Source organism: Aspergillus undulatus, assembly GCF_047715775.1.
Source record: "Aspergillus undulatus strain CBS 261.88 unplaced genomic scaffold BDV17scaffold_43, whole genome shotgun sequence".
In the NCBI taxonomy this organism is placed as follows: Eukaryota; Fungi; Ascomycota; class Eurotiomycetes; order Eurotiales; family Aspergillaceae; genus Aspergillus; species Aspergillus undulatus.
Window position 1 is genome coordinate 154,517 of NW_027396647.1, and position 19,709 is coordinate 174,225.

The following is a 19,709-nucleotide window of genomic DNA, read 5'->3' on the forward strand; positions in this document are numbered from 1 at the left end:
TCTTGCTTCTGGTCGTGGTAAAGTTTATGGATAAGGTTGGCCAAGATGATTGTCTCGAGCTTAAATGCCGATCGATCTGGATCTTAACGTCATACTGAAGTATACTCTACTCACCACCACATCAAGTTAAAAGACTAACAAGCCTGTCTCGAGACCTACTCTGCATTCCACTCTATTCCATGCATCTTAATCCTTTTCAGGTAAAGATCTGAGATCATTATTGCATGGACCGTACGCGCCCGCGCTTCAGTTCTAGCTCTAGCTCGCTGTCTTGCTCAACTGCAGAATATATACAAAGTCAAACCTAGCACCACAACACCACCATACAAAAGTGAACGAGGCCGCCTAGAACCAAACCCCGAATCCAGCATGCAGTCCATTCTCCACCCCATCATCGGACCGAGAAAAGAGGTCCATGATCTCTCCGGCCGCGTTGCGCTTGTCGTTGGCGGGGCTATGGGGATTGGGTGCGTTATCTTCATCCTTTCCTTACCTACCTATCTACCCTACCCAGATACACACCTAGACATTAACGGTATGTCCTAGATACGAAATATCCCGCGCCTTCGCCCTCCACGGCGCGCGCGTAATAATGGTAAACCGTAAAGAAGACCAGGGCACCTCCTCCATTGAAAAAATCAAGTCCGAATCTCAAGGCAAAGCCCGAATCGAATGGACTCCCTGCGACATGGGCAATCTCAACCAAGTCCAATCTGTCTTCAGCGACATCGCGAAAAGGGAATCCCGACTCGATTTACTTATTTTATCAGCCGGTATCAATGCCAATGCATACGGCGAGACAAGTGACGGGTACGACCGCATCTTCCAAGTAAACTGGCTGGGTCAATTCTATGTCGTGAATTTACTTTATGCGCTGTTGAGGAAGACGAGTAAGATTCCCGACGCGCCGGCGCCGAGAATCGTCTTTGAGAGCTCCGAGCTGCATCGTGTCACCATGCCCGGGACGAAGTTTGCCAGTGCGGAGGAGATTAATGACCCATCTAAGGACCCGACGCAGCTTTATGCAAGGACCAAGCTGGCGATTATTTTGGGGGTTAAGTTTGGGCTTGTTGAGAGGGTTATTAAGCCCAACAATGATCGGGTTTGGGCGTTAAGTGTGCATCCGGGGGCTGTACTTCTCACCCTCCCTCAGCCTCTGTTCCAAAATAACAATGGCTTGCTAACAATCGCGTTTGTGTTAGGTAAACACCGAAATGCAACACCAATGGAAAGACGCCTACCCCGGCCTCTTAGGAAAACTAATAACAACTACAATGACGGCCTTCGGCCGGAGTCCCGAGCAGGGGTCGTTCAGCGCGCTGTATGCGGCTACGAGCCCCGAGATCGAGGAGAAGGGTTGGAACGGGTATTATTTTACGGACCCGGGCCAGCCGGGGAAGGAGTCCGGGCAGGCGAGTGATGTTGAGCTGGGCAGTGCGCTGTGGAATTTGAGCCATGAGATGGTTAGGGAGAAGGTTGGACAGGATGGGATGGTGGATTGGAATTTGAAGGTTTGAATTGGGGCTTTGTCTTTTAAGGGCCGGGTTTAGGTGTATGTACATGGTTGGGAAAAGTGCCTAAGATAAGGTCAGAATGGACGTTTGGTTGTTTGCGGTTTAAACCTAGGGTATGATATCTACCTCATGTAGCAACCGAATCCCCACTCTCATGCGGCCACTTCCTAAACAAATCGACAACCTGATCGAACGGCGCCATTAGAAGTCCCACGGCCGTCTCGAAAGGCGGTTTATTAGGCGCATGCGGATGCGCGCGCGAGGGGACAAAGATCTTTGTCCTCGTGAATGACTTGGCAAGGGCATGGCTGTCGCTCTCGGAGAGCGCATCCTCGAGCATAACCAGGTCCTCTGTCTCCTCTTCCTTGATGTGCACCGATAGATCGTCCATTAGGGCTGTGAGCGTCGTCAGGAAATTGGTGTTTGAGGGGTCGAGTTGTTGGAAGTGTTTTAGTTGGTTTTTTACCTGCGTTAATCATTAGTATGTATGAAACTTGGGAACATACATGAATAAATCGGGAGTATCAACTTACCTCTTGATGCCCCTCTCGATCCTTCTGCGCCAGTTCCTTGCCAACATACTTGACGTGTTTTTCGAAAGCGGGATAGACGACTAGTTCTTCCCCGACAGCATGGCGGGCCAGTTCCCAGACGAACAGGTTCTGGAAGCGGATCTGCTCGTCGCGGTCTGTAGATGCGACGATGCGGTCGTAGACCGCTTCAATCTCGCGGTGGTCTTGTTTGATAGTGTCGCTAATGCGGGACATCGTTGTCTTGTAATGCGCGAGGCGGGCTTTTAGGGCGCTAAATATTGCTAACTGTATCCTCGAGTGCTTTGTGAAGCTATGGAGAGAGCACAACGAGCTATAACTGCATAATATCTATCCAATGATTCGTCAAAGCAGTCTCCACGTCATGCTGAAGTATGGCGACCGCGACCATGGTTCTTGCTCTATGAATCATGGAATCGTCCGTTTCTCGGTGTTCAAGATCTCTAGTCCTATCGCCGACCAGAGAGTTTGCTTCATGCCCCGATCGACTGTCCAAGCACACCTGGACGACGGCTAAACAAGACGAACCACACTCCTCGTGAACAACCTATCAATATAATCCACCAACCAGCCCCTGGCTCCATTCGAACGAACATGCCCGCAGTCAGGCTATTCATGGGTGGAAGACGGAGCCATCAATCTATCCCAAGCGCCGATCCTCTCCGCGTTTCACCATTTAGCCGCACCGAGTCACCAGCCGTGACTCCTGACTCGCGCAGCATATTATTCACTTAATCTATTTCACGCTGAACGTTTAACCGTCACCGGTTCGTTGTTTCTGCAGAGCTCGGCAGCGGGACTCCGTTCCTGATACAGTAATGCTCTTCGTGCGCTTGGACGGGTGCGTCGCGCCTTGATGCCTCAATTTATGTACAGTAGTATTCCGCGGCTTTTGTATGTTGGTATAAAAGGCGCGATGCCCCTGGATATCAATATCTGCCACCAGTACAGCGCACAGTACCAGTCACAACCATGCACATCCGCACCCTCCTCCTAGCCCTCGGGCTCCTACAGTCAACAACGGCGCTAGTCGCCTTCCCCGGAGCAGAAGGGTTCGGCGCCAACGCAGTCGGTGGCCGCGGCGGGTCCGTATACGTCGTAACGAACCTCCAAGATTCAGGCGAGGGGTCTCTCCGCGACGCGGTATCAGAGACGGATCGCACAGTCGTCTTCGCGGTCGGCGGTGTCATCAATATCGAGGATAGACTTGTTGTCTCGAAGCGCGTCACGATCCTGGGACAAACGGCGCCCGGCGACGGGATCACGGTTTATGGGAACGGGTGGTCGTTTTCGAATGCGGATGATGCTATTGTTCGGTATATTCGGATGTATGTCTTCCATTTATACCTTCCCTTTACTCTTCCTTTTCGAGGAAAACGATGCTAATGAAAACAAAGCCGCATGGGCCGCGGAGGCGACAGCGGCAAAGACGGCATAACTATCGCCGAAGGCGCCAACATGATCTTCGACCACGTCTCTGTCTCCTGGGGCCGCGACGAGACCTTCAGCATCAGCGGTACAGCGTCGAACATCACGGTACAGGACACGATTATCGCGCAGGGCTTGGAGACGCACTCGTGCGGCGGGCTGATGCAGACGGACGGTGGTGTCTCTTTGTTCCGAAACTTGTATATCGACAACAAGACGCGCAATCCGAAGGTTAAGGGGGTTAACGAGTTTACGAATAATGTCGTTTATAATTGGGGTGGTGGGGGTGGGTATATTGCGGGGGATTCGGAGGGGGAGAGTTGTATGTTTTTCCATTCCCCTCACCTTCTCATTGGGTAAAGATTACCAAAAGCTAACAAGTACGGTCATAAAGTCGCAAACATAATATCCAACTACTTCATCAGCGGCCCCTCAACAAGCGTGACGGCTTTCACCCGCGGTAACGCCAACTTCCACGGCTATGTTGAGAACAACTACTACGATCCCGACCAGGACGGCACCCTGAACGGGTCCCCCCTCGGCGAGGAATCCTCCAGCTACGGCGGGATGGAAATTGTCAGCACAAAGTACGAATATCCTGCTGTCGCGACGGTCCTTGACCCGGAGGAGGTTGTGAGTTATGTTACTGAGAGTATGTCATCACCCAAACGAATACCACTTAGCCCCGACTCCCACTTCATCCATGTGGGTAATTGGTACAATATAAGAGTCGACTAACGTGGTAATTAATGTCTAGACGTCGGCGCCTCCCTCGTCCGCGATGCCGTCGACGACAACCTAATTGCCCAGGTCTTATCCTACGGGACAGACGGCGCCCTGATCTCGGACGAGGACGACTTTGGCGGCGTGGGCGATCTCGACGGTGGGGAAACACCCGTTGATAGCGATGGAGATGGGATCCCCGATGATGTCGAGGCGGAGCTGGGGACTGATCCGAATGTGGCGGACTCGGCGGAGTTGGCGGATAGTGGGTATTCCTGGTTGGAGGTTTGGGCGAATAGCTTGGTTGATGAGGGGGTTGCTGTTTCCAAGTGTTAATCGTGGATGTGATACTGGGAATGGAAGTTAGGTGGCGATGGGGACTTTGCATATTTGTACATAGTTGTATGATTGTTGTATATAAGTATGTTTCTCATTACACCTTCAGGGTGGCATCTAATAGTCCAAAGTTGTACAGCAATCATTATTGATAAACAAACAACTCAATCAACCTTCACAATCCCCAACTTCTCATTCTCTCCCTTCCCCCTCTGCGACCAAAGAGGCGCCTCATCCTCCCCCCTTTTCTCCTGTGCATCCCCCTCCTCCTTAGTCGCATGCACCGTCCGTGGATCATGCTCAGCGGGCGAATAAATCGTCACGACCTCCAGCGGCGCGTCGCCGGCATTCAGGAACTGGTGCTGTGTCCCCGCCGGGACGATTACCACGTCGCCTTGTTTCACGCTTTGCTCTTTCCCCGCGACGATAGCTTTGCCTGTCCCGTGGGTGAAGAGGAGGATTTGGTCAACGGTGTGTTTCTGAAAGTCTGTTAATATGGTTGCGTGTTTGGAGTACTCTTTTATTATAGGGCTGCACCTCATCGCCTATCTCGCCATTCACAGGGACTTCCATTGCCACGAATTGCGAGTATAAACCCGTATGAATGACCTTGCGGAAGACGCCGAATGAGCGGCTTGGGGATAGGATCCCCGGAAGGTAGACCATTTCGTTTGGTGGTGGATTGCTGGTCATTTTGTGGCCTTGTACTGTGCTCTGCTTGGTTGAATATAGCTTGGTCGTGGTTAGCTGGGTTGTGAAGGGTGCTGGTGGTATTATCCTAGCGCGTGAAGCGATCCTGACGCTCAGAAGGACATTTTTCGAAAGCTTAAATAGAAAAGAACGGTTCATTGTGGAAGGATTGATTTGCGACCTCGACGCGTCTGGCCATCCATTGGTTCTTATGTCATTGTGGTCTTTGGAATTGCGATTGCGCTGGGTGTGACGTCGGTTCCCGATGACCCGTATCCACGTATTGGGACAACAGAGGAGGTTATAGGGTCAGCCTGAGTAATCGATTTGTTCGATCTGTGACTATATCGTAAGTTGATTCTGGGTCTATTGCGTTGATGTTTGTAAGCTGGAATGAGTAATCAGTTCGGTCTGGACAGCCTGTATAGCATCATAACAGGCGGCATTGCAACAAGACCAGTCACCAAATCTCAGGTTCATGCATTCAAATCAGTTTACTAATCCTTGCTCTGGATATTCCGTGCAAGCAGCGTCTCAGTAGAATATGGATTTGCGAGGAAGCTGGAGGCTCCAGACGACTATGTGCTGGGCGCACCCTAGCGTTGAGCAATTTAGAGGGGCAACTCGAGAGTATACACTCCGTCTGAATGTCCAATTGGTCAGAAATGAGAAGTGCAGCTTTCTCGAGATCAACGGAAATGCGGCATCCCTCATAGTAACGTTTTGCGCATCTTGGTGAACTGTGTCCACCGTTTTGACTTTGCCGAGGGATTAATTCGTCGCATATTCCGGCGAGCACGTACGGGAAGACGGTAGTCTTATACTACACCACCAGGAAAGCATTGAGATTCCTGCTCTCTCCTTGAAAAGAGTCAATGCTGAACGATATCCGAGGGTTCCGAAATGGTGGGTCTAGCGGGGAGCACCGAGCACGAGCCTCGGAACCTACCTCGTATGTATGGGAGATAGTTGTTACTGTCAACGTCCTTCCCCAACTGTGTATGCGCATTTCTTCCAGACAATGCCTCATTCATACGGCGATTGACGCCTCTTTCACTGTGCACCCTTCCAGGTTCCAACGGAGCACCGTCATCCGAGGTGAGAGTGCTTGGGATCGAAGTGCGGCCAGGATGTGTCTGATCGACCAATGGCCTGAGCGCCATGGGCATCTAGCGTTGCTCTCAGCACAGCAAGCGTCGTATTGAAGTATATTGATTCTTCTACAGGATTAATTGCATCATCTTGCAGATGGCGTTCAGAGTAAGATCAGACTGCTGCTACTTGGCATACTCAGCGACTCAACAGAGGAAGGGCTGGGCTTCTTTGGCACTACCACTGGATACCTTTCATATGTGGGCTCTGTTTGAGTTGGATCAGATCAAGAATGCAGTGGGGCTTCCGAATGCCACATCGCACGGCTGCCTGGGGTGGGTACTATATCGAACTTTCGAGCGATTTTGACCCTCGACTGGAGACATGGCTGAGAGTGCTCCGGATCCGAGAAGTCTTGCATTGGCGTCCTCCACTGTTGCTGTTATATCGAATCCTCCAGCGGCGGAATGACGTCGTCCCACATAGAGGCGCGGCGCTGCCAATCAGTCCAAGAGCGCCCCAGCTCTTAACTTCCTAGTAAAGCCAGTCTGGACAAAGGGCCAGCTTGATTTCCGATTTGTTCCTCGTGTGTTTCGCAGGCTCGATGGCACAACGGAGGACTGGTATTCCGTCAGAGAAAGGCATTAGCCGCATCTTCCTTCGTTTACTCTTATCTTCAGTGGCTTGAATTGACGCTCTGGAGTCGTCATGGCATCTGTAGGTCGCTAGAATGAGCAGAGGTCAGCATTAGGCTTGAAAGCCAATTGGAGAGACGACCAATTATTGATCAGCTTGGGATGTGCAAGAACGCTCGGGAGAATGTTGGCTGATTGCGGATGGCGAGGGGAAAGCGAGGGGACAAGAGGAGAGGGGACTGAGGGAGGCGCGGCACGGGCCAAGCAGCACCCGGTGCGGTTCCTCAGGGGCAAGCCAACTCTCCGACTTTCTTCAACTACGCAACTCAAAGCCTCACAACTTCTCTCCTTCCAGGTACATCACGTCTTATCTGCCTCAATATCACGTTCTGCGCCTCGAACATCACAGTCCACTCTGTTCTCCACGCAGCTGTCAATCCCCCAGGTTCTCTCCAGATTTTCTATCTCGTGCCCCTCCCCCGCGCTGTCTCGCCGATCGAGGTCCACTGTGGGTGTGAGGCCACTGAAGCGAACCACCACGCCAGCAGTCGGGGTGGATCGCGCTGGCCAACGATGTCCCTCGAGCCAGGCTCAGCAGCACTGCCTAGCTCTAGCAGCTAATGCCGCTCATTCTCCTCCATGCAGGCTCCACTCTCAATCCAACCTGAGGGTCAGAGAAAGTCGCATTCAGCCTTTTCGAGTATGATTAGCATCCTTCTCCCGTTTGAGAAGGAGTGGCGAGATGCTGCTGGGGGGAAACAAATGGCGATATAAAGGCTGCGGTTTTGTCCGGGGGTCAGTGGAGATCTTTTCATCCGTGTTCTCCTCGTTTGCTCCATTGTATACTTCATTGTCTTTTTTATCGCAGTATTTTCTCACTACACCTCCAACATGATTGCTAAGACAGGGACCAATGGCCACACCAATGGTTACACCAACGGGCACATTGAAGGCCAGTTCCAGCCTCACGTCTACAGGGACTCTTTGAATGAAAAGGTCATCCTCATCGTGGGTAGGTACCATATTTTCTCTTCAGGTTACAATACTAACCAGGCTAGGCGGTGCGAACGGCATTGGTGCCAGTCTTGTTCAGCTCTGCTGTGAGAATGGCGCCTACGTGACAGTCGGGGACATTGATTCTGCCCGCGGAGAGCAGATGGCCAGGAAATGCATTCAACAATGGCCTGTCCACCAAGAGCCAACTGGTCCTCAGAAACCTCCACGGGCTGTCTTCAAGAAAACCGACGTGACTGACTATCAGTCCGTCCTCGACCTCTTTGACGAAACCTTCAAGAAGTGCAACCGTATCGACCACGTTGTCGTGACTGCTGGCAGTACCGAGACCGATGAGACATGGTTCGATCACACCCTGAACCTCTCGCAAGTCCGCAAGGCGCCCTCAAGAAAAGATATTGACGTGAACCTCGTCGGTTCACTCTACGTCACCCGCGTGGCCAGCGTTTACCTGCGTCACAACCGCGGCCCGGGCGTCGACCGATCGATTCTGCTCTTCTCCTGCGCCGCAGGGTTCAAAGAAACACCAGTCGTCGCCGCCTACCAAGCCGCCAAGCACGGCGTGCAAGGCCTGATGCGTTCTCTCCGCGCCAACCTCAACTCCCCCTACAGACACAGCATCCGCATCAACACCATCTGCCCCTGGATGACACAGACGGGCAACCCCTTCCCCAAGAGTCTGGAAGCCCGCTGGACTAAGGAGGGTCTACCCATTAGTACTGCTGACGACGTCGCCAAGGTCTCGGCGGGTGTTTTGTGCGATGACTCTCTCCACGGTACCTCGATGTACGTCGCTGGCACTCGGGCCTGGGAGATCGAGAATAACATCGACCGCCTTGAGTCCCAGTGGCTTGGTGAGGAGCCTTCCCAGACCTTGGCGCAGGGGCAGAAGGTTCTGAAGGAGGTCTTTGCTGCTTGATTGATTGTAGGCTGGCCTATGTCTATCATGCGGCGACTTCACTTTATACATTTCTTCGATACCCACCCTCCTTTATTTCGCTTCTCTTCGCTTTGTCTGCGAACCTGCTTGCCTTGACCTTTACATGAAGAAGAGTGCTCTAGGGATATACTCGATTGTTTGTTGTTCCAAGATGTCTAGATTGGATACAGTTTGTCGATCTCGGGTTAGAACCAGACGCAGATAGAGTGATCGACCCTTGCTACTTATCCCAGCGAACCCCTATCAAAGTGATTCAAAATATATCTAGGCTTGTGATCTTATTGGAATGTATAAAAGCAGGAAAATCCTCTAACAATGGTATTGGGTTAGAGAAAGGAAAACGCTCCATGATCGCACAAGCTGCATACGGTGATACAACCCAGGCATCCCTTTTTTTCATCTCGATTAACCAATTTGACCAACATAACCCCTGCCCGTAGGAGTCCTTGAGCGAAATTCAACGATCATAGAAGGTGGGTTCAAGTGATCATGTATTCCCAGAGGAGTATCTTGCGTTGTATCGCCGTCGAGTCGAATCTAGCAATACAAGAATCAATTAGTCACTGCGCCTAGGATGTTTACGTAGCAGGAGAGGGGAAAGGACTGGATCAAAGCTTACATAAAACTCCCTCAAAAGCGCAGCAACGATCTTCTTCGGCTGCAACCAGGCAGCTGCAAGTTTCGGAAACTCGTCCACGCAAGCGGTCATCGGTAATAATGATTCGAGCATTAGGTTTCGCTGGTGTTGGCCCGCGTTCGTCCATCGCTCAGGACGAAACGTATCGATGTCCTCTCCGAAGACATGATTATCATTCTGGATGACATACGGATGCCAGTACGCCGTCGTTCTGCGGGGAATAACAACCCCAGATTTGAGTGATGTTTCGGCTTGGAGCCGAAACTCTCTCGGCCCGCTATGGAGCAGAACGAGTCTCAGCGTCTCATTTATCACCGCGTCTAGGTAAGCAATGCCTATGAAGTCTCTTGCATGCGGGATACTGGCGCGGTCCAAAAATCGAGGCAAATTGTTAATTTCGCGACTTAGTCTATGCAAGACTCTTGAGTTGCTAAGGAGGAAGTGAAAGACGGCAATGAGCATTCTGTCAATAGACTGGATATTGGCGTTCAAGACAGGGTTGGGCAAGTTAATCTCGTCCTCGTCATCCTGGTAGCCGCCTGCAGCTGGCTGGAGGATGGTCTCGTTCGCGCGTGCTGGAGCTGAAACCTCGCTGGAGAGGCCATAACATGATAGTCGGTCACGCTTGAGGGTAGTTACAGGGCCTCGCAGCAGGAGCTCTTCGATGATAGAGAAGAGTGAAGAGTTTGATTGAGTTCGATTCTGTGAGTCAACAGGTCTGGTTGCTACAGATGAAGGGCGGGTGCTGCTGAAGAAGCGAGTCCTGAGTTCATCAGCAATGAATCGGAACGACAAGGCCAAGTCGACAGTCCTATATCGCCGGGTTGCCTGAATAAAATTATATATGACTTCGTCCATGGCAATTTCAAATTGGGCGACCTCTCGTTGGTCGAGCAGCTGGTCTCGGCTGGTCTTGACTCATGTCAGTCAGGCCTATACCAATGCACATCAAACAACCAGACAAACCTCTGCCAGAATTTGAGCGCGGTATACCTGCGCAATATCCCCGGAGTCGCTCAAGCTGACAACTGTCGGACCTAACCGTACAACGTCCCCATACCTTCGATGTATCTCGAACAGCCATTGGCCATATCCAGATGATCGCTGCACATTCTTTCTCCAAACGTCCGAGAAGGTAGCCAGCACTGGCCCCGGAATAAAACTCAAGCGGGAGTAATTATGGAGCAAGTGGGATATTGCCGCGGCCAAGAGAGTGAACGCAAGAGCTGCGCAGGTGACCATGGCCAAGAGTTTCCAAGTGTGACCCAGTGAAGCATTGTACGGGGTGTAGGCGAGTTGATACTACGGAGTAGTCGGTTCGGCTTTCATCAAGGTCAAGTGGTATGATAGGCGTCCGCGTTGGAGGTTGACGCGTGCCCCCTGTTACAGCAGTATGAGATGCCGGCCGTGATGTCCCGAAGTCGGGGACCCGGGGAGTCCCGAGGAGAGTATGTCCAACAACGTCCAAGTAAACATGGAAATTTCCTGCTTTCCAGGCTCACAAAGCACCTTTATATTTCTCAGGCAACAGGGTACTTGGGTCTCGAATATGTCATATCTTTGGTGCCATTGCTCATCTGACCGCATTTCTGCAGTATGCATGCCGAGTAGCATCCAAGCCCCAGTGCCGTCCACAAACTGTGCATGCCTGTCTTGGACCATGGAAGCAATTGTCGCTGATTAGTGAGCTCACATGCATGATGACTTGGGGTCAGACCGGAATGCAATTTGCGAGTGCAGGTGCAATCAGGTTCTTTCCGTGCCCATGGAGGTGTCGCAGGGCTCACCTCCTGGGTAGAACATTGGAAGGCGCGTCGGCCTACCTCTAATTATAAAAGCCTGGGGAACGTATACATGTACAACAAAGACTCGAATCGCATGCTGGCCTAGGCCTTCCTGCGATTGAGGATTGGCTCGGAGAAGCCGCTCGTGGAGTTGCTGCAATGGAGAGGAAGGTATGTGAAACCGGGGAAAGCTGTGGTTTTCCCACTGCTAGCTAGTTCGCCATAATCGAGGCCACACATCCGCGGCCGCATAAAGCGCGAAATATGTGACGCTGGAGAAAGTTGGGATATTCCCCCAGCTTGTCAGATTCCTAGGTATCCTTGAGCTCATCCGCGGTCGCGTGGCACAATATACGAACAAGGGTATTCGCGACCTTTCCAACGGAATAGAGAGCAGTTGCATCTCCAGATTGGGACTAAGAGGCCCTTCAGGTGCCCCGGCCGTTGTGTTTCACGCTCGCCATGATAAACTATGTAGGTAATCCAAGCCTAAGCTCAATAAACAATGTTTTCGACCATGTTCCGAACACTTGTGATCGGCTAACAGCTCTTAACTATGGCGATGAAGGACGGAACTCTTCAATGTGTTGAGACTTGAGAGTCAATAGAGTCTGAGAGAGATATCATCTGCAAGCCAAGTTAGTAAACGATCGAATGAGTCATTACAGCAAACCACCTTTCATCGGCCACCTTCCATCAGTCAACCCGTGTCACCTGCCACTGCCAGCAGCAGTGAGCTATGTACACCAGCAGCAGCGCAAAAGGCCGCCGCCGGGGCTGACGTAATCACCATCACATGCATCGACCCCGCCACGGGAGAAGACGATTCTTTGTTGTCGCGATGCTCGAAATTTCCAGTTCTTCCATGAGATGATGGGCCTGGATGAAAAGAGCAAGACGCCCTCACTCACAGACCATGCAGGTAGCCGACCTATGGTCAGCCCACTCTTTTCGCCTTGTTCCCGCTGATTCGTGCAATGCAGGCCTCGTGTCTCCGTGCCTCCGCGTCCAGCCTGAGGATGCTTTGACAGTTCCGAACCCACCCCGCCTACAGCAACAGTCACCAGTCATATCGAACTTAGCAACCTGCTTCCTTAACCTTTTTTTTCTGCTGATCTCTGTCTCCATCAGCCGATCTTCTCTTAATATTTCTCTGGCTATTCTGCAACGTTATCATGGGCAAGCCTCCGGCCGCCATCTTCATTGTCCGGTATGTGATCGCGCATTCAACAGAAATCTTTTCCTCTAACTGACGAAATTTTCCAATAGGCACGGTGCTCGTCTAGATGCTGCGAACAAAGACTGGCATCTCACCTCTCCTACCCCCTATGATCCTCCCTTGTCATACGGCGGCTGGCTTCAGTCGCGCTCCCTTGGCGCGCGAATCATCAACGAGGTGAGGTCGTTGGAGAATCAACTAGATACACCCCCACAGGGCAACCGAGACCCGAACACACATCCTCATCACCTCCAACAGCGGAAACAGAAACGCAGGATCATCATACATACGTCTCCTTACCTTCGTTGTGTGCAAACAGCCATCGCGGTCAGCTCTGGAATCAATCAAAACTATACCGACATCGGATCCCTTCAGCAGCCACGCCCTGTCGCGCCTGCCCAGTCAAACGGCACAGCTACAACATCCAACTTCACCAGCTCCGTGTCCGGACCTACCGAAAGTAACCCTAAATGTCTTCTTCGCGTTGACGCCTGCCTCGGAGAATGGTTGACCCCCGAGTACTTCGAGAACATTACTGCCCCTCCCAAATCAGAGCAGATGGTTGCGACCGCAAAAACGGAACTTCTACGCCGAGACGATAGTGTCATTCCGGTAGCAGACAGACAACCTACACCAACCATCGGTCATTTTCCCGGCGGGTGGCGCAGATTGGATTCCACGCGGGAAGAAGACGAGTCAAAAAGCGAAGAACCAAAGCGCGAAGTTGAGTCGACCTCTTCGGCGACAACCAACGGGTCAACACAACGCAACCGCGCTAATAGTCATAGCCCTATGAGCGCGGTCGACGCTTCTTGGGGCCGGAAAACGTTGACTGTCAATACCGATCTTCCCCTCGCCGTCAGCACCACATATGCACCACCAATTCCGAGCTATGCCATCTCTCCTTCGAACCCGATCCCCGATGGCTATGTATACCACGCGCGTGAGGCTTGCGTCTTGGTTGATTATCAATGGGACAGTATGCGCGAACCCCAGAACTGGGGCAACGGGGGGGAATACGGCGATGAGTGGAGCACCATGCTTACCCGTTTCAGGGACAGCATCGATCATGTCATCTCCTGGTATCAGGGTGACGATGCCCCCGCATCCCCAGCTCACCGCCGGACACGTTCGCAGCTGGAATTCTTGGAGCAGGATGAAACGGACGACTCAACGATCGATACAATTGTGATTCTCGTTACTCACGGGGCGGGCTGCAATGCTCTAATCGGAGCGCTGTCCGGAGAACCTGCGCTGGTGAATGTCGCTACAGCCTCCCTCACCCTTGCTGTTCGACGAGATTGTTTGAGAGAGACCGCTCTTAACGGCGAACAGGCGAAAGCATATGACTTGCTCAACAAGTCGTCGGGGCCTGAAGGCTATCGGCTAGTTGAGATCGCTTCAACAGATCATCTGCGACCCGGAACAAGTCCGGCTACCTCCGTCCGCTCCCCCACAGCGAACAGTATACCCTCTCCATCCATTGCTTCATACCGACACCGTTCGACGATTTCCTCAGGACCTATCCTCCTGGGGCCTTCACTTAGGCCAGGCATGAGCCTGCAATCCTTGACTTCACCTCGAACCCCGTCGGGTCTCTGGAATTCATTTTCAGGCGACAGCAATGGGGCGGATGATCTCGTCCCGAATTTCGGCACTCCGCTCTCTGCGTCGTCATCTGTTTCGGCAACGGACGGTACCACTTCAACCTCACCATCGAGCTCTAGAGATTCCACGGTTTCGGGACAGATACCACACCGAACGCTGTCCCAACGCGGTCTCTGGCGAAGTGCAACGCTCAACAAAGACAGGTCAGCGCATTCGAGTCGACGCTGGACCGTAGCCGAGAGACCGATGTGATCCTGCTCTCAGGCTCTTGCTTTACTTCCTATTTTTACTATTTCATTGCTCCTTCTCTGTTCGTACTCCTGCACAGCAAGGCGTTCATATGGCTCACGATATCTATGGATTATGAATGATACGATTTGGATTTCGGGAACCGAGTTGACTCTAACGTCCTTGGGTTCTGGCTTAGCTTTATATCTCTCAACTCCAAGCTGTAGAACAGCAACAACAACAATGATAGAATCCTTTTGCTTCTCCGTCTCTTCACCGGCTTCCAGGCCAGCAGCTGGCACAATAACCTTCTCCACTAAATCTTGTTAGTCTGGTCGATCATTGATCACTCCGCAATCCGCGGTCCCTGATTGGCCGTACATGCTAATATGCCTTAGGCAACCGAGGGGTCCCGCCAACTGTCCCGCATGCCGAGTGCTGACCCTGGCGAAACAATCAATGCTCCCTTTCAGCTGCCCCCTTCCTTTCTCTCTCTCCTCTCTTCTTTCCCTCAATTCCAGCATCGCATAAGCTCTCTTGCATCTTGACCTACCCAGCATGTCCTCCAGCGACGTTGATGGCTTATCTGTGACCTATTCTTGCGACAGGACTGGCAACCCCGATCTCCGCCTTATCCACTACAATGACGTGTATCATGTCGAGTATGCCATTGCCCTCTGTCTACAGCCTGAATTCTGTATGAAACTGACTCTTGATATTAAGACCAGGTTCGGCCGAGCCGGCGGGTGGTGCCCCGCGCTTCCAAACCGTTATAAACCACTATCGATCACATTCCGGCTTCGAAGGACAACCTGCCCCTCTCACCTTCTTTTCCGGCGACGCATTCAATCCGAGTCTCGAGAGCACTGTCACAAAGGGGAGGCATATGGTACCGTTTCTCAACAAGGCAGGGACAGATGTGGCTTGCGTAGGGGTACGTGCTTTGTTGTCATGATTGTCGGTGTGAGACCAGTCTTCCAAAGTACCTAGCTGACGCGTGATAGAATCATGATCTCGACTTCGGCGTCGCTCAATTCCGCCATTTACGCGATCAATGCCAGTTTCCTTGGCTGTTGGCCAATGTCTTAGATCCAGCACTGGGAGATGATGTTCCCATTGGGGACTGCGAGAAGACTTGCATGCTTACATCCTCGAATGGAATCAAAGTGGGTGTGATTGGCCTTGGAGAGCGCGAATGGTACGTACGGCATCTCTCATCTCTGGTCGCCACATGCTGACTTTCCTTATCCTGAAGGCTAGGAACAATCAATTCCCTCCCTCCTGATCTCATCTACAAATCCGCTTCGAAAACCGCCATCGAGCTCGTTCCAAAGCTACGGGAGCAAGGAGCAGAGATCATTGTTGCAGTCACGCATCAACGCGAACCGAATGACTATAAGCTGGCTGAGAACATTCCTTACGGATTGATAGACATCATCCTAGGTGGACATGACCACTTCTACGGCCATGCATTCCTCAACGGCGTTCACGTCTTGCGGTCAGGTACCGATTTCAAGCAATTGAGCTATATCGAAGCCTTCCGCAAGCCGGATGGCCCAGGCTGGGACTTCAACATCGTGCGACGAGACCTCGTCCGATCGATTCCTGAGGATCCTTCGAGTACGGCGCTGGTCGCTAAGCTTACCTCCAGTCTCAAGGCCAAATTGGATAAGCCCATCGGTTACACAGTTCGTCCACTGGATGGGCGCTTTTCGACTGTGCGTGCTGGAGAGTCTAATTTGGGCAACTTCGCCTGCGATCTCATGCGCTTCTACTACCACGCGGATTGCGCAATGATGGCCGGGGGTACTATTCGGGGTGACCAGATATATCCTCCCGGTGTACTTCGCCTCCGCGACATTCTGAACTGCTTCCCCTTCGAGGATCCCGTTGTTCTACTTCGCCTCAAGGGCAAAGCCATTTTCGATGCCCTCGAAAACGGCGTCAGTCAACTCCCGGCTCTCGAAGGCCGCTTCACGCAGGTGTCAAACATTGAATTCAGTTTCAACCCGTCTGCCCCTCCTGGCTCCCGGATCAACTGGGCCAGAATCGGCGGAGACCCAATCGATTACGAAAAGAGCTACACACTAGCCACACGCGGTTACATGGCACGAGGAAAAGACGGCTTCGCCTCGCTCCTCGTGAAGTCCGAAGGCGGCGAAGTCGAAGAACTCGTCGACGAAGAAAGCGGCACCCTCATCAGCACCTTACTCCGCCAATACTTCCTTAGCCTGAAGGTGATGGGCAAATGGCAACACCTCGGCAAAAGCATGACGCGGCACTGGGCCAACGTGCAAAAGAACATGCAAGTCAACGGCTTCCTCAAACCTCCCTCTGCACTGCCCTCCCCCGCAGCAGAAAAGGTCCCCAGTCGCGTCCAGCGCCCCCCTCTCCACCGCAAGCAACACTACGTCTATGGCCGGTTCGCCCAGGCCCAAGCTGCCATTGATCAGGGCCAGGAGCCTGGGATCGACGAGTCGATGGACTCGGATTCTGACTCCGACCCGGATATCCTTGTTTCCCCGCGTCCGATCACGAACTATGTTACCCTTCCCGCGCAGTCGGCTGAAGATGAAGATAAGCGGCTGCGACTTGCGCGGTGGGCAACGCGTCGGTGGATGCGTAGGGCGAAACTGTCTTCGAAGATGGATGAGGATGGCGCTGAGGGAGACATTTTCACGCCTAATTGGACGCCTGGGATTGCGCCGAGGCTGGAGGGAAGGATTGTTATTGAGACGAATGCGTGAGATGAGATTTTCTGTTTGGAGACTATGGGTACGATTTACGATGGTATGAAACATGCTTGTTTAGTTTGGTGTCACTGGTATAGGTAGACAAATAGCCCAGGCCATGATGTTTAAAGAGCCTAGCTATCTGGGTTGGCAGGACGAATGTCATGAAACTAGATCTCGGTTTGATACATCTATTTAGATTTCGGGAATTCAAAATACTGTCTCATTTATGCATTCCAGACTCTACTTCTCAATAAAAGCGCTTAAATCTGACTTATTACTGAACCCCAACCGGCCTCGCCCCAGAAAGATTCACGACTCTCCCACCACCTCCACCCCCTAGCGCCACAGCACCAGGCATCGTCGCCGGCGGCTTAACCCACCCCGGAACGCCCATATCCTCAGACTCCCGCGCATAGATAGTCTGCCAAACATTCGGGAACCCCGTCGGCAAAGCACCCCTGAGCCTTGCACCAGGGATCGCGAACCGCGGGTTCCGATGTGTTAGGTACCCGCGCATTAGGCCCTGCGTTAGGAGAGAGGAGAGGATTGATTCGATTTCGCACATCAGGGGGGATTGTTCGCCTTCGTTATCTTGGGCGGGATAGGTTAAGTCGGCGTAGGGGTTTAGTTCGTAGGCGGTGTAGTCTGGGTCAGGGGTGCCGTCGACGAGGGATTTCGTCGGGTTTGATTGCCATTGACCTGTTGCGTCGAAGAAGCCATCTGGGCAGAGATAGTCGGCGTATTTTGAGAGGATGGCTGGGTCGGGGGTGGTTCCGTTTGTGGTGCGGATGTCGGGGTCGGGGAAAACAAAGTCTGCGTCTTGGGATACTGAGACGATCTGTGAGCCGTAGTGGGTATTATTTGGTGGAGATCGTAGGTTGTTTGCAAACGGCGTGGTTTGCATGGGCGCCGATGAAGGGTGCTGTGATTGTAGCCATCGGACAGCGGTTTCGAGTTTGGTAAGGTATAGGAATGGAGGCGGGCCTCTTTGAGATTGGCCCTGTGGCTCGCCATGGAAGCCGCCGATGATGAAAACTTTCCGCGCAAACGAGCGCCATACGAGGATTTCGCATCGGTTGCGCAGTGGGAGTAGGATGCCTTTTCGAGCGAACCATTCCGTCGCTGCTGAGTCCACAGAGAGGTGGTCTCGGAAAGCGATGTAATCTCCACGAACTATGAGTCGGCACAGCGGGATGAACTTGTCAGCCAAACCCTCTGCCTCTGGTCGTTGCAGTAAGACCAGGGACGGAAAGCGTCCTAGTATGATGTTGCAAGAGATGAGGTAAGTCAGAATGAGCCGCTTCTGGTTTATTGCTTGGTGATGACATTGATTGTAAGCGGACTGCAATGCAATCTGCGCTGGGAAGAACAGGTTGTTGGAAAACAGGTAGCGTCCGAGATAGTAGAGGTATGTGACTCTCTGGGAGGCAGGAAAGTACTTCAGGGGAGGAGACTGCGCAGTGATACTTGCAAACATCTGCTCCGCGTTTCGAAGTTTACCGCACTATAAAATTGTTAGCTATCTTTCCCAAACATACTGAATCAATATACCTGAAAAAGCAGTTTGAGGCACAGGTTGGCCATGAGATAGATCCCAACCCTTCTGCCCTCAGGCTTTCCGTGAACTCCAGGTGTACCGCTGCGGTCGGTGAGGCACTTGATGAACGCTTCTCGGACCACGTTGGCAGACTTCTCCACCAATGTGACCTTCTCTGTGCTCTCATCCTGATCAGGACCACCCTCCATTCTGAGCAAGTGTGCTATCAATTCTGGCCGGCGATCTAAGCCCATGGCCAGCTTCGCCAGTACCTTCGATAGGTAAAGAACTGTAGGCAGGACAACGATACCGAATTGGCTGTCACCGAGTGCTATTACGCATTGGCTAATGGAACATATAAAGTCAGCAATCGACAGGTATGGACTTTTAGCTGGCAAAACGAAGTAAACAACTTACTTAAGAAGCCCTTTCAGCATATCGTACGTCTCAAGCAGATTCTCGACGTTCACATCGCGCAGGAAAGAAAAGTATAGCTTCATGAATGTCGGGAAAGCGGTCCATGCGCTGCCCCCTTTGGACTTGGGTACCAATACCTCGCATTTCCTCAACAAGTCTGCTTCTTTCGGTGATCCGTTCGGGTATTTTTGCCGCAATTCGTTCACCATCTCACTGTACACCTGGGGCAGTGGCGGTTCTATCTGTAAGAAATCTTGAAATTTGGCACCATCTCGGTCCCTCACTATCTCAGCCAGCGAGGTGAGGAACCGGTCGAGGACGGAATCGCCTTGGAACGCCATTGTATCATCCGTAAGAGGCGGAATATTGGGCGAAGAATGAGGGTGTCGGGCAAGAGCGAGCGAATGTCATAGGAGCTCCAACTTTGCGAATGGAGTAAAGGGCAGGATTATCGAAGCTCGCGCATATTCAGCGGTGTTGTTTGATTACTGCCGAGCGCCGAAGACCAGGAGCAACTGAGAGGCGAAGGTGGGTTTGAAGACGCGACCAAATCATCAAAGCAGCTCGTGGTCGGAAGAAAGGCGGGCGAGAACCTGAAGCCTCCGCATGCGGGGCGCTAGT

At 52.3% G+C, this 19,709-nt stretch overlaps 9 protein-coding genes across 9 annotated transcripts; 5 read left to right on the forward strand and 4 right to left on the reverse strand.

Moving 5' to 3' along the window:
* The first annotated feature begins 66 nt into the window (after positions 1 to 66).
* Positions 67 to 1,529, forward strand: BDV17DRAFT_269745 (short chain dehydrogenase/reductase family protein). Its single transcript, XM_073758593.1, has 4 exons — positions 67 to 99; positions 154 to 467; positions 547 to 1,132; positions 1,203 to 1,529. The coding sequence occupies exons 2-4, from the start codon at positions 370 to 372 to the stop codon at positions 1,515 to 1,517; spliced, it is 999 nt and encodes a 332-aa protein (XP_073613227.1). The 5' UTR covers positions 67 to 99; positions 154 to 369; the 3' UTR covers positions 1,518 to 1,529.
* A 112-nt stretch (positions 1,530 to 1,641) lies between these two features.
* On the reverse strand, positions 1,642 to 2,415 carry BDV17DRAFT_299776 (uncharacterized protein; the record flags this gene model as incomplete). The annotated part of the gene is made up of 2 exons (XM_073763948.1): positions 2,048 to 2,415; positions 1,642 to 1,980 (listed from the first exon to the last, which is right to left on the reverse strand). Exons 1-2 carry the CDS (start codon positions 2,279 to 2,281, stop codon positions 1,642 to 1,644), a joined length of 573 nt encoding a protein of 190 aa, XP_073613228.1. The 5' UTR covers positions 2,282 to 2,415.
* A 622-nt stretch (positions 2,416 to 3,037) lies between these two features.
* On the forward strand, positions 3,038 to 4,552 carry plyC (polysaccharide lyase family 1 protein; the record flags this gene model as incomplete). Its single annotated transcript, XM_073760339.1, has 4 exons — positions 3,038 to 3,393; positions 3,463 to 3,815; positions 3,888 to 4,145; positions 4,251 to 4,552. 4 exons carry the CDS (start codon positions 3,038 to 3,040, stop codon positions 4,550 to 4,552), a joined length of 1,269 nt encoding a protein of 422 aa, XP_073613229.1.
* A 164-nt stretch (positions 4,553 to 4,716) lies between these two features.
* BDV17DRAFT_293609 (cupin domain-containing protein) lies at positions 4,717 to 5,245 on the reverse strand (the record flags this gene model as incomplete). Its single annotated transcript, XM_073762653.1, has 2 exons — positions 4,717 to 5,031; positions 5,090 to 5,245. The coding sequence occupies 2 exons, from the start codon at positions 5,243 to 5,245 to the stop codon at positions 4,717 to 4,719; spliced, it is 471 nt and encodes a 156-aa protein (XP_073613230.1).
* Positions 5,246 to 6,813: 1,568 nt separating this feature from the next.
* Positions 6,814 to 7,816, forward strand: BDV17DRAFT_156681 (uncharacterized protein). The gene has a single exon (XM_073754570.1). It carries the CDS (start codon positions 7,154 to 7,156, stop codon positions 7,673 to 7,675), a length of 522 nt encoding a protein of 173 aa, XP_073613231.1. The 5' UTR covers positions 6,814 to 7,153; the 3' UTR covers positions 7,676 to 7,816.
* BDV17DRAFT_156645 (uncharacterized protein) lies at positions 7,769 to 9,191 on the forward strand. Its single transcript, XM_073754569.1, has 2 exons — positions 7,769 to 7,981; positions 8,028 to 9,191. The coding sequence occupies exons 1-2, from the start codon at positions 7,861 to 7,863 to the stop codon at positions 8,900 to 8,902; spliced, it is 996 nt and encodes a 331-aa protein (XP_073613232.1). The 5' UTR covers positions 7,769 to 7,860; the 3' UTR covers positions 8,903 to 9,191.
* On the reverse strand, positions 9,116 to 11,490 carry BDV17DRAFT_156728 (putative cytochrome P450 monooxygenase). Its single transcript, XM_073754571.1, has 3 exons — positions 10,527 to 11,490; positions 9,543 to 10,472; positions 9,116 to 9,460 (listed from the first exon to the last, which is right to left on the reverse strand). Exons 1-3 carry the CDS (start codon positions 10,800 to 10,802, stop codon positions 9,329 to 9,331), a joined length of 1,338 nt encoding a protein of 445 aa, XP_073613233.1. The 5' UTR covers positions 10,803 to 11,490; the 3' UTR covers positions 9,116 to 9,328.
* A 1,029-nt stretch (positions 11,491 to 12,519) lies between these two features.
* BDV17DRAFT_283339 (putative 5'-nucleotidase) lies at positions 12,520 to 17,146 on the forward strand (the record flags this gene model as incomplete). Its single annotated transcript, XM_073760340.1, has 6 exons — positions 12,520 to 12,554; positions 12,614 to 14,157; positions 14,932 to 15,061; positions 15,123 to 15,333; positions 15,404 to 15,597; positions 15,655 to 17,146. The coding sequence occupies 6 exons, from the start codon at positions 12,520 to 12,522 to the stop codon at positions 17,144 to 17,146; spliced, it is 3,606 nt and encodes a 1,201-aa protein (XP_073613234.1).
* Positions 17,147 to 17,408: 262 nt separating this feature from the next.
* Positions 17,409 to 19,429, reverse strand: BDV17DRAFT_283340 (uncharacterized protein; the record flags this gene model as incomplete). Its single annotated transcript, XM_073760341.1, has 3 exons — positions 17,409 to 18,638; positions 18,686 to 19,016; positions 19,089 to 19,429. The coding sequence occupies 3 exons, from the start codon at positions 19,427 to 19,429 to the stop codon at positions 17,409 to 17,411; spliced, it is 1,902 nt and encodes a 633-aa protein (XP_073613235.1).
* Between the last annotated feature and the right edge of the window lie 280 nt (positions 19,430 to 19,709).

Excerpts from the sequence above, each read along its gene's own strand:
- BDV17DRAFT_269745 (XM_073758593.1), top strand. The coding sequence starts at position 370 with ATGCAGTCCATTCTCCACCCCATCATCGGACCGAGAAAAGAGGTCCAT. Across the intron at positions 468-546 it reads GGCGGGGCTATGGGGATTGG|ATACGAAATATCCCGCGCCT; the intron begins GTGCGTTATCTT and ends GGTATGTCCTAG. Across the intron at positions 1,133-1,202 it reads TAAGTGTGCATCCGGGGGCT|GTAAACACCGAAATGCAACA; the intron begins GTACTTCTCACC and ends CGTTTGTGTTAG.
- BDV17DRAFT_156681 (XM_073754570.1), top strand. The coding sequence starts at position 7,154 with ATGTTGGCTGATTGCGGATGGCGAGGGGAAAGCGAGGGGACAAGAGGA.
- BDV17DRAFT_156645 (XM_073754569.1), top strand. The coding sequence starts at position 7,861 with ATGATTGCTAAGACAGGGACCAATGGCCACACCAATGGTTACACCAAC. Across the intron at positions 7,982-8,027 it reads AAAGGTCATCCTCATCGTGG|GCGGTGCGAACGGCATTGGT; the intron begins GTAGGTACCATA and ends TAACCAGGCTAG.
- BDV17DRAFT_156728 (XM_073754571.1), bottom strand. The coding sequence starts at position 10,802 with ATGGTCACCTGCGCAGCTCTTGCGTTCACTCTCTTGGCCGCGGCAATA. Across the intron at positions 10,473-10,526 it reads GCGCTCAAATTCTGGCAGAG|ACCAGCCGAGACCAGCTGCT; the intron begins GTTTGTCTGGTT and ends ACATGAGTCAAG. Across the intron at positions 9,461-9,542 it reads CGCTTTTGAGGGAGTTTTAT|ATTCGACTCGACGGCGATAC; the intron begins GTAAGCTTTGAT and ends TTGTATTGCTAG.